Source organism: Phyllobates terribilis, unplaced genomic scaffold, assembly GCF_046119375.1.
Source record: "Phyllobates terribilis strain yellow unplaced genomic scaffold, ASM4611937v1 Scaffold_5__5_contigs__length_657084704, whole genome shotgun sequence".
NCBI lineage: Eukaryota > Metazoa > Chordata > Amphibia > Anura > Dendrobatidae > Phyllobates > Phyllobates terribilis.
This window is the reverse complement of record NW_027362765.1, coordinates 453,693,177-453,705,299: the sequence shown is the minus strand read 5'-3', so window position 1 is coordinate 453,705,299 and position 12,123 is coordinate 453,693,177. Positions and strand designations below refer to the sequence as shown.

Sequence of the window (12,123 nt, the reverse complement as noted above, 5' to 3'; positions counted from 1 at the left end):
GCCATAGTATTTTAAAATACTGGCAAAAACTCAGAAAATTGTGCTAAAAACAATGTGTCCTCAACGTGGGAAACCAGCCTAATGAGAGTAAAGGTGCTAGCTAAATGACAATGTACTAAATATACACATATAGAAGTGCAGCGGCAAATTGAGTGTGATAAGATACAGTACATGTGAACATTGAATATATGAATTTTGAACTGCATTACTGCCATAGAGATGATACTTATAAAATAGAGGCCAATTTGTGTGTGTGCTTGTAAGAAGGTGTGACATAAAGAATGAAAATCCTCAACGTTGTGCGGCATTTGTGCAGGAAGACTGCCATCTACTGTCCAAAGGGGACCTTGCAGAACCAACCGGAAGAGGGAGAGTTTCAGGAGGGACGAGTTTGGATGGAGCGCCGGGTCAGGTGACCTGGATGATGCCGTTGCCCGGTATAAAATGCCAGCGCGGAAAATGGGAGCAGATGTGGCGCCAAGAGAAGGGACGGACACTGGAGATACTGAGGCCAGGGTGCCAGGCCATGACAGGAAGCGTGAACCAGTAGCTTGTGGCGTGCCTGGAATCAAAACCCAGGCGGCGCCAGACGAGTCCCGGAATCCAGATGTTGCTGGTCAAGGCCCAAAGACCAAACCTGCACAAGTTCAGGAGTCCTGACTATGCCAGTCAAGCCCCAAAGACCGGACTTGCGCCAATCAAGACCAGGAGCCCAGACGACTCCATCCAAAAGCAGAGGCCCAGCCATCATCCTACCGGGTACGAGAGACATCCGCTGTTTGTCAAGCACAGAAGATCCGTGAGGAAACTATGCTCAAGGGTGGGAGGCGCGAGTGAGTCAGGCTGTTGCTTCCAGCACTAACGTACAGTACAGGAGTCGGTCTATGCTAGTACAACAGACAGGTTGGGGGCTGGTTAAAGCAAAGGAGGCCCAGTGAGCCTTGTTAGACTTTATCAGGAGGACTTGCAGCCTAGCGTGAAGAACCGGAGACCCCACTAGGGCCTGTGCGAGAGGAAGAAACAGCACAGTGACTCTCTAGTTATCGGGACCACCAAAACTGGACACCGGGAGCAGCAGCAGAAGCTCATGGCTGGACCTGGTGACTGTGAGTAAAGAAAATTATTTTTTATAACAAACTGAACCCAGGGCCCGGGAATTTCTGAAAAGGGACAACCCCTTTTATGTTCACATACAACTTAGTGTAATAATGATCGCAGTAGACCCTTATAAATGGCTTATGTCACAAGTGTCCACTTATAAATAAGTATTGACTTGATAAAGCAATAATGGCATGAATGTCCCCTTATAAAGGACTAATTTCCAGAGTTTCACCTTATAAAGTGATAATGCCTTTGCCTAAGTACCTTCCTAAACAAATAGTAGTACCCCCTATGGACACAGATACAGTAGAGAGTGGCGCACACCTGAGCAGACAGCCAGGAGCCACACGTCAGGGGCCACAAGAGACATGTGGTTGGGGTCCCCTGAACTAGAGAATGCACTCACATTACACAATGACTTCATGCAGGGTCTATATTATAGAAATCAAAGCTGTACAAACTTGAAATCATTTTTATTCACAATCACATTTTCATCTAGAACCATACAATGAATTATAATTCTTAAACAAAACCCACAAAAAGAGTAATAAATAGTAAAAAGACATTCATATACATTTATTCAACAGGAACAGAAAGAAGGGTTGGGGGGATTATCTGGGATTATGGCTATAATCTGTACGCTTTAATTACATCACAGAACAGAATGTCCAGTCCACACAGTAAAAGAAATCTGAACACTGGATAGCGACTAAAGCTTGGTCCACGGTTAGAAACAATATCGCAACGTATTTACATGAAATGATCGGATGTGCTATCCTTAAATCAAAGCATCCACCGATTTGTCCTCTACGACAGCCCATCCTATAGATTCGTTCTGTCCTCCGCCGCCCCCTTCCCCCCGCTGCAGGGATTAGGACAGTGACCAGACCGTGCTGGATCTCATTAATGCCTCTCTATAATAAAGTTCTACTACAAAGTCACATGTTGGTATAATGTACACTTCAATACATCACCCTGTGAAAATAAACCTCTGGCAGGAGCCATAAAGCCTTTGTTTTCATTGAGCATATTTTTTCTATTCCATTTTTTCCCCGTATGCGATTACTCTGCTTTATATTAATGAAATGCTGGAGTCCAAGTGGACCCAGATGTGAGAACGGCACATGGCTGATAGTGAAACTGGGGCAGGTATGGAAGTGATTGGTGGCAACAAGGGGTTAATGAGGGGCAGCAAAAAACACTGAATTCCTGATAACAGGATATAAAATATTTTGTACTGTTTTTATTTCAGCTGTTCTGGATGTTTTCCACTTCTTTGTGTACAGCTTTGGATGCCATCGCTCTTCCCTGTAAGGCCACGTTCACATGTTGAGTATGTGGTCAGTTTTTTACCTCAGTATTCGTAAGCCAAAACCAGGAGTGGGTGATAAATACAGAAGTGGTGATGTGTTTCTATTACACTTTTCCTGTGATTGTTCCACTCCTGCTTTTTGCTGACAAATACTGAGGTAAAAAACTCACCAAATACCCAATATGTGCACGTGGCCATATTTTCATAGAGCTCAGGTAGTTTTCCGCTCGTCGGCAGCAGCAATCTGTGGATATGTTGACTTATTATCCTATTTTTGCATGTATTCAGACGATAAGCCAAAACCAGGAGTGGAACAATCAGAGGGAAAGTATAATAGTAACACATCACCACTTCTGTATTTATCACCCACTCCTGGTTTTGGCTTCTAAATACTCAGGTAAAAAAACTCACCAAATACACAATGTGTGAAAGTGGTCTGAGGCTGCGGTCACGTTGCGGTTTTTAACAAAAGCAGCCCCATGCAACTGATGTCTTTCCATTGTTTCTCTGCACAAATCGATCATAAGTGGCCGCGTGGTCCTGGAGGTCAAACAGTTGTTTGCCTGCAAGATTGTGACTGTGCTGGAACAGAGTGGAAAGACCCCGCCGACACAGGGCTGCTGCGGACCCCTGCATGTGAACTCAACCTAAGGCCACGTTCAGTATTTAGTGAGTTTTTTACCTCAGTATTTGTAAGCTAAAACCAGGAGTGGGTGATAAATACAGAAGTGGTGACGTGTTTCTGTTATACTTTTCTCTGATTGTTCCTCTCCTGATTCTGGCTTACAAATACTGAGGTAAAATACTGACCAAATACTGAACGTGGCCTAAGAAGGTAAAAGCAATAGGCGCCTTAATCCATGGAGTCCTCATATTAATACCAATGAGTTACTGACTGCAGCAGGAGGGTTGTAGGTTTTACTGCTGCAAAATTGCTCCACAATGTAAGTGATTGTGTTTGCACTGTGACCAGCAAGTGGCCACGGCCATGACACGAGAGTCGCAGAGAATCAGAATTCAGAATTTTTCAGACTCGTCATGCAACCACATTCACTTACATTACAATGTAGCGGCAGTATAGGGCAATCTTTGGTTGCATGACGTGTGGCGACCAAACTCACTGTGTAGCCCCAGCTATAGGGAAGAGTCAGACGGTCGTATAACTCTGACGAGGATAGCAATGCAATGCTTGGACTGGCCGTCAGCTCTCCTGACCGGAACGTGACAGCTGCATAGAAATACATGCCGTGACGCTCAGGTCAGGAGAGCCGCCGGCCAGTCCGAGCATTGCGTTGCGGTCCTCATCTGAGTTATATGGCCGTCTGACCCTTCCCGTAAGGGCCTAAAAATTGATGACCTATCTATAGGAGAAGTCATTAATATGAAATCAGCAGAAAACTGCCTCGGCATTGGCCGGAACTAAGCATTGTACGGCCGGAATACAGCAGCGCCACTTAAGGCTCAGCGGCCGCTGCCAAATACTGCACATGCTGTTTCATCATTGAGCACCTTTTTACATATATCCATATAGATATTATATTCATAAGGCTGGGCACCTTTTAAGTATATTGTTTTATTTGCATGATATTACTGCAGAATTATACTTGTCTTTTTTTTTTAGCTGCAATCCTTGAGATCTTATATTTCACATGTACACTGCCTGCTACACAGACAGCAACTCATAGAAAGTTACTCAGCAAAGAAACATGTATGTACATAATGAATACTGAGAGATTTCAGCTCTGAAGTCTGCAGCTTGGAAACGCAGCTTCCATTCATGATACTGGGAGTAACCCAATATAAAAGAGAACTAACATGATGTACGTGTAGAGATTGTATTATATGTCGAGTTTATCTATATGGAAACTTGTGCTTAAAGGTGAACACACACCTTAAAGGGTTTGTCTGGGATTGAAAAAAAATGGCTAACAGTTGGGGATGTTATAAAATAACAAAATAATCAATAATACCCTGTTTAATCCTTTATAGTTCCAGCGGTTCCTGCAGGTCTTTGTTTATTTTATTGGCACACGACCACTGCAGCCAATCACTGGCATAAGACTGCTAAGGCCAGAATGATTGATTGGCTGCAGTGGTCATGTATTTATAAGTTATTCTTTCTTTTAAATACAAATGGAGTAAAAGAAAATGCTTCACCTGTACATATGCCAATTGAATAACAAAAGTTTTGGGTAAACCAAAGTTTCTTCAAACTGTGGCCGAAATGTGAAAAAGTATTTTTTTTTTCTTTACAATGTTTGTGCGTTTTATAAATATGTAATTTCTTTTTTTTTTCGCAGCAGCAGCAGCACTTCAGCAAACAGAGGTGAAACATTGTATAAATAAGGGACTTTGTCCTGTGAGAATATTCTGCATTATCTTGTGTCATTTCATGTGGTTCTTAACATGACAACGAAACTTGCGTCAGAGATGTCACTTGCTCCCGTCATGAATATTCATGTAGCCATGAGCGTTCCCTTCACGTGCACATGTAAGCGTGATTACAATGAGATGAATTTGATTAGAATAGTAATAATAATGCAATAAATCACATGAACTACGTCAGGACCAGAAACAAGTCAGAGACTGACGTAATACCAACTGAATCACTAATTAGATGCCAACCTCTTAAATGATGCTTGTGCCGTTCTGTGATTTCCTATCTGTTCCTAACACTCAGTCTATAACAAAGCGGTCCTCTCTCTTGATATCAAAAAAAGTCTCATGCACACGAACATTTGGCGGAAGATAGGAGTAGTAGTCTACGCTGCTGTACTAGATTCAAGAAATCCGGAAGAAGTGATGAGGGATTAGATCAGGCGGTTTATTCTCAACGCGTTTCGAAATTAAACCAACTTCTTCATCATGAGAACCACAATTCACAAGAACATGTTATGGCTGTAAAGAACCTGAGTGCTGTATGGAGCTAGTGTATAGTACAGCTCCCATTCACTTCTATGGACCCTACCTAGGAATCCAGCATATTACAGAGGTATTCTCCTCTGGCAATGACCATAAAGCGGCCATAATACGGGTTCTGTGTGCACGAGACCGAAAACCAGCACTTACAATGATCTGCTCTCAAATTACTGCAAGAAATAGGGCATGTTACAAAGCGTGAACCATTACAGTATTCACGTTAACGAGTTATAGCTATAAGAACAATATTCTTTCTCATAAGAAAATAACATTAATTAGCGGTACTGGGCAAAAATAGAAAAAAAAATCTTCATGACCACACTGCTCATAAGGATACATCTGGGGACTGTGCAAATAGCAAAAAATGCATCTGAATATTCAAATTAAAAAAAAACAACAAAAAAACCCGGAAATTATTGGATAAATAACATAAAATAAAAAATGATGTAAGAGACAAAAATAATTAGAAAAAAACTTTAGAAAAGAAAAATAAACTTAATAAATGGCAGATGGGATTCACTTCTTTTATTTTTCTAAGAACACTGGTTAGTCACATTATAATCATCATCTTTTTCTCTATAAATTGCAATTTTTATCAGCTACCTTCACCTTACCGACAGATAATCCATGCGGTGAGCGAATTCATATGTTTGGATCATTAGTTATCACCAATTTGACATGTCAATGACCGAATTAGCGTTGTCATTTTTTTAAATCAATCACACATTTAAGGAGAATCGGTCAGAACATTTTTACATATAACGCATTGGTGGACAGGCACCTACACAGCCATACCACTACTTCTATGATACATTTTTTGTAGAGATCCGATGTGCCCATTAATGAGAAATCTAGTGTAGAAACCATTATGCAGATCAGGTTGTGATTGCACCGGCGGTGCATCATGCATTTGGAAGAAGCAGTCCAAGCACAATGACACGCCCCCTGTGCACTCCCAGCCTGATCTGCATAACGGTTTCTACACTAGATTTCTCATGACTGGCACATCGGATCTCTCTAAAAAAAAGTATAACTTTTACTAGGGAAAAATAACCTATACAGCCATACCGTTAACCCCATATGTAAAAATGGGCCGATCGGTTCTGTTTAAAATGGTATAATTGTGATAGGAGTTTTATTATGTAATTTACGCAATTTGGTAATCAGTGATCAGAAGCATCAAACCGTCACTGATCTGTTAGTTATCACTCAGCCTTTTTAATATTGGGAATAACCCTTTAAGTAATCGTTACCTGAGCACTCAGCATGGCGGCCTTCATGGCGAGTACGATTCATCCTGGTGAATTATTTTTGACATGGCTCTCTTATGAGATTTTTTCACTATATATACATTTTTGGTTGGAGGAACCAGTGATTACTCCCAGGGAATTGAAAGGCTAGAAGTACTCTTAGGCCACGGCCCCACTATCAGTATTTAGTCAATATTCGGTCAGTATTTTTTCTCAGGAGTGGGAACCAAAACCAGGAGTGGGTGATAAATGCAGAATTGGTGACTTGTTTCTAGTATATCTTTTCTCTGATTGTTCCTCACCTGGTTTTGGCTCCCACCCCTGAGAAATAATACTGACCGAATACTGACCAAATACTGAGAGTGCGTCCGTGTCCTTATAGTGTAACACTATTTTGAGAGTAAATATCTTAACATTTAACTTTTTTTTTTTTTTTTAAGTAATAATCCAAAAAAACACAATTATGGCATTTTTATTCTATATTTTTTATGTTGTGTGATGGGTGGACTGATTACTTAGATGTTAAATCTGATTGTCTATCACAGGTTTTGCGTCAATGTCATCACTACGCTGTACATTTATGGTGCTGGTTCATCACAGTCAGTCTAGTACCATACATTTTCTGGTGCCAAGGAGTTAATTAGGGGGGCTTTCAGGCATCAATAATGGGGGGCACACTTTTGGCACTACTAATAATTAAATGGGTTGTCCAGGCTTGGGGCTCTGATTTTTTAATCCTCGCAGCACACACAGTGTGCGCTGTGAGGATTCTCCAGTGTCGGGGGCAGCAGCGGTGGGCATATGACCTCAAGTATGTGATTTGCATACTTTCAGCCACATTACGACTAGACGTGTCCGGCCTCGCTCAATTCAATTGTATTGAGTGAGGCCGCACACGTCTAGTCGGAACGTGAGTGCATTTATGCAAATTTCATATTTGTGGTCACGCACCCGCCTGCTTCCGGAGAATCCTGACAGTGTGCACATCGAGTACTGTTAGGATTCAAAAGTCTGCAGTCACATAGTGACAACAACCTTGAACCCCAAGCCTGGACAATCCCTTTAAGAACATCCACTGATAATAAAATGTATTCTTTTAAGACCTTGCCCTTGCAGCCATTCTACCTTCTTTGTAGTAATAGGAAAACTTTCTTGGAGGAAAGTTCTGGTTGGTTAATACAGGCTCCTGTCCCAAAAGAAGAAATTCCTTAGCTAGTTGCTCTCAACCCACATTATTCTTTACCACATTACTCCCATCTAGTTGATATACAATCCTTCCAATAAAGATGAACCTAGCTTGAGATGTCATCAGATATTGGCATATTCCCCGAGAAAGAGTATTCAAAGCGCCAATCTGGCATATTTTATGAACCCTTGACCAGACCAGTAGCTTTTTTAAAATACGTTCTTATATTGAAAGTATCTTCAGTAGTAAAGATGGGAAAGATTAAAATAATGGAGGCGATTGTCTGTTGAAACTAACGACTACAGGAACCGTTTTATCTCTTCGAGACAGCAAGATAAGGAACGTTAGGGTCAATTTGAGGTCGGCGGAGGTGTCTTTGGTCTAAACATTTGGATCTCTGTGTACTGAATTATTATTTCGCTTCTCTGAATGAATTTCTGAAAAGAATAGTAAGTGATGTCTGGGGTTAAATAAAGCCTTTGCTTAAAAGCATTCTGTGATGAAAACAGGCATACAACGCATCACAGTAACTCTCAGCTCAAGGCTATTGGCAAATGTCCTCTTTAGAGAACAAATAAACCCACAATTTAAATAAAATACTTTTTCAACCCCCCCCAAAAAAATCAACATCCTCGAATAGTTTAGTAAAAAATAACATTACACGTACCAGACTCGCGGCTGCCTGCGATGAAGTCTTATTGCCGTATCACCCTCAAAAATCCCTTTGAACCACAGCCAACTATCAGAACTCTAATGTTTCCTATTAAAAAAAGGTCTCACAAACTTTGATGCCTAAATAAAGTTGTATAAAATATTTTTTTTATTTCTAAGACTTATATGGCTCCTTTCCTTTTACCAATTTTTAAAACCAGGAGACAGAATCTCGCGTATGAATGTAACCACACGGAAAGTCATGAGAACTGGTCCAAAGGAATAATGGCGGTTTTATGGCAGATACATCAAAGAGCCAAATTTATAAACCCAAGTTATATGAGACTTGTGTCAGGGAAAGCAGATGGGGCATCATTGTCTAATGCTCTACAACAAATTTACTAAGTTTTACTATCCTTCTTTAAAAAAAAAAAGATTCAGAAAACAATGTAAGGTGAACCCATGTTAAGGAATATGGCACATGCCAGACTATTTTATGTGTCACTTGGAGTATCCACCAGTCTTGGTAAATAGACCCCAACGTGGTTTCTTTGGTCCTCACAAAGGACATTCACTCCAGAAAATCTTTATTCAACATTTATCAGGTTGCCAGAAAATGACCATTTACCGAGATGACTACTAACTTTACAAGATCATTTAGAAGAGGTCCTCTCACCATAATGACCCTATTGTCAAAGCCGCCTGACATCAGCAAAATAAATACTGGTAATTATCGAATATAAAAAAAAAAATACTCTGTGGGTGTTTGGACCCAAACCAGAAGCTCACAAAATGCTCACCATTTTTGGTTAACCCTCTGGCAGCATACATCGTAAAGCCATGGGATCTACCAACTCTGACCAAAAGAGCTCTGTCTAGACCATTCATACAGCAGTGATTGGTGTATACTAATTTAAAAATGGTTTAATTTTTGGTATTTTACCAAAAAATCAAATAGGGTTATGCTAGTGATAGGACCTTTTACTACCATTTAGATGGAGGGACCAGTATTCATCATATCATTCCATTCAGGCTGGAAGAAACATTTTTTTTCCAGCTCCAATGAAAAGTGAGGCTGCAGCCGATCAGCAAGTGCTGATCGGCTGCAGTGGTCATGTGACAGCCCAACCAGAAGAAGCCAGGAGACTGGTAGGGGTCACAATGCAGAGTACAGAAGAACGATGCCTGTCCGGTTTTTGTTTTTTATTTTATGTCCACCCTGGGCCCATTTAGAATGTGTTTTAAAGAGGTAGACCACCCCATCCTAGGCAGTGGTAACGCAAAAATTATTTATTTACCTAACCATATGAGCTGGTCTTTGGATTAATGTGTGTGTGTGTGTGTATATATATCAGGGCCGGACTGGCCATCTGGCAAATGTGTGTGTGTATATATATGTATATATGTTCGTGTGTGTGTATATATATATATATATATATATATATATATATATATATAATGTGTGTATGTATGTATATGTGTATATATATATATATAATGTGTGTATGTATGTATATGTGTATATATATATGGCCCATAATACATAACTGTCCCATGATCTTGCCATAATGTCATACGAAAAGTGAAAAGATTAGAATGTATTTCAGGCCGACCGCACTGGAAATTAGAAATAAGAAATCTGTGACTAAACGTCCCACATATCATCCTAATACAGCAAGTACAGACATAATCATTACAACAACATGATTTGGTCAATGCAGTATTTTTTTGGGGGGAAAGCACCTTCTGTTTATTTATTTTTCATTATTTCTTTTCCTTATTTCATTGCCTGCTCAATTGTCTATGTCTTATTAGGAAAGAGTTATCATCAGCACTTCGGGAATTATGAAGATGAGTTTCTTGGAGGATTGAGGACACAAAACATATTAGTTAGTCGTGATTACTCAAATGTTCATCTAGTTTTCACTGTCTATGAAAATGGCTAATATAAGGTACATGAGCAGCACAATACACATTATCTTGGACCAAAGCTATCACATATTTTATCTAAATATGTACCTGTTACTAATTTCTGTTGACATAAAAAAAACATTGGTAAACCCACTATGGCTCAAATCTTTCTAGGTGGTACTTTGTAACAACAACAAAAAAAAGTTTCCAACATCTACACCTACACACCATGAAAAGGTTAACGTCTCTTCGGACAAAATTTTGACCACGTCTGGTGTTCTGAGCAACTATTGCTTAATATTCTTGCTGAGAAGAATTGGCCTCCAACAGGATTTCCAATTTTTTTCCAATAAGATTGCCAGATCTAAATTCTGATGAGTAAAAAATCCCAAAGCTCCAGTGATCCATATTAAAACCTTCATACAAAGTTTTCAAAAGAATGATGTATGATCACAAGAGTATGCTTCCCTGATATCTTGTTTTCCAGAATCGCTGACTTCAGAGTTGAAACGTTATAGACACTGTCAAATTTAAGTGCCTCGGAATTCTTCAAGATTATCTTTAGAAAAAATTGTAAAAGTTTGTCTTCGATTGAACTCAGCTTCTTTTTTTGCCCTAACTGCTGCGATATGTCTTGATGATGTCTTTGATGAGACGTCTGCAGATTGGACAACAGGCATTGTTCATCTTCTTGAGTTTCAAGCCACATGTGTAGCACAAACACATATGTCCACAGGAGTAGATGACCGTGTCCACCAGGTTCTCATAACAGATGGTACACTCATCGCTCCAGGATCCTGAGACAGATGGTGAGATCGGTGACTCGGGCATGCTCACAGGAGAATTTGGAGCTGTTCCTGTATGGGAATTTTGTAAAGAAACATGGAGGTTACTATTGTAGTCGCTAAAACACTTATAGAAAATATTATTTTGCAATGCAGAATACGTAGAAATAGGTCAGCTTCTTCTATTCAAGGACACAAAGGTTATATCTAAACTGTGACACATTAATTATCATATCATATTAGCCTAATTTTAAATTATACCCATATTTATTTTCCAGCAGGAGAAAATAAAAGGAAAAATATCTAGTAATAAAGGAGTTTTCTCATCCAATAAAGTGAAAGCAAAAGACTAGGATATGCCCTCATTTTATGCCTGATAGGGGTCCAACACTGATGAGAATGCAAGGGATGCAGCATTGATTTATAGCATTGCAGCACCCTCACAATCTTTCCCTGCACAGCTTTAATTAAAAGGATTTTCCAGGACTATTTTTTTTACGGTTATTAATTAAATAGCCCCGAATAACCCTTTTAAGTTAATGGGGCCAGTTGCAGTTCCATGCACAGACAAGTGATAGAATCAGTGCTGCTGCTCTTTAATTCTCACGGTTGTTGGCAGACTAAGAGGTTTATACCTTTAGCGGTCATAAAGTGATGCCGAATCCTTGCAATATGTCATGTTTACAATGTATCTAAGAAGGGTAGATTGCATTGTATTGAAACTAGACAAGGACATACAGTTATATGAAAAAGTTTGGGCACCCCTATTAATCTTAAGCTTAATGTTTTATAAAAATTGGTGTTTTTGCAACAGATATTTCAGTTTGATATATGTAATAACTGTTGGACACAGTAATGTTTCTGCCTTGAAATGAGGTTTATTGTACTAACAGAAAATGTGCAATCTGCATTCAAACAAAATTTGACAGGTGCATAAGTATAGGCACCTCACCAGAAAAGTGACATTAATATTTAGTAGATCCTCCTTTTGCAAAAATAACAGCCTCT

The 12,123-nt window shown here is 39.7% G+C and overlaps 1 protein-coding gene across 4 annotated transcripts in view; it reads right to left on the bottom strand.

Moving 5' to 3' along the window:
* Positions 1–1,559: 1,559 nt before the first annotated feature.
* Positions 1,560–12,123, bottom strand: part of NEURL1 (neuralized E3 ubiquitin protein ligase 1) — a 389,716-nt gene continuing 379,152 nt past the window's right edge. For all 4 annotated transcript variants that reach the window (XM_073685342.1, XM_073685343.1, XM_073685345.1 and 1 more), the window contains exon 6: positions 1,560–11,187. In XM_073685342.1, the coding sequence (XP_073541443.1) occupies positions 10,946–11,187 (242 nt within the window). In that variant the 3' untranslated portion in view covers positions 1,560–10,945. The remainder of the gene's footprint in view (positions 11,188–12,123) is intronic.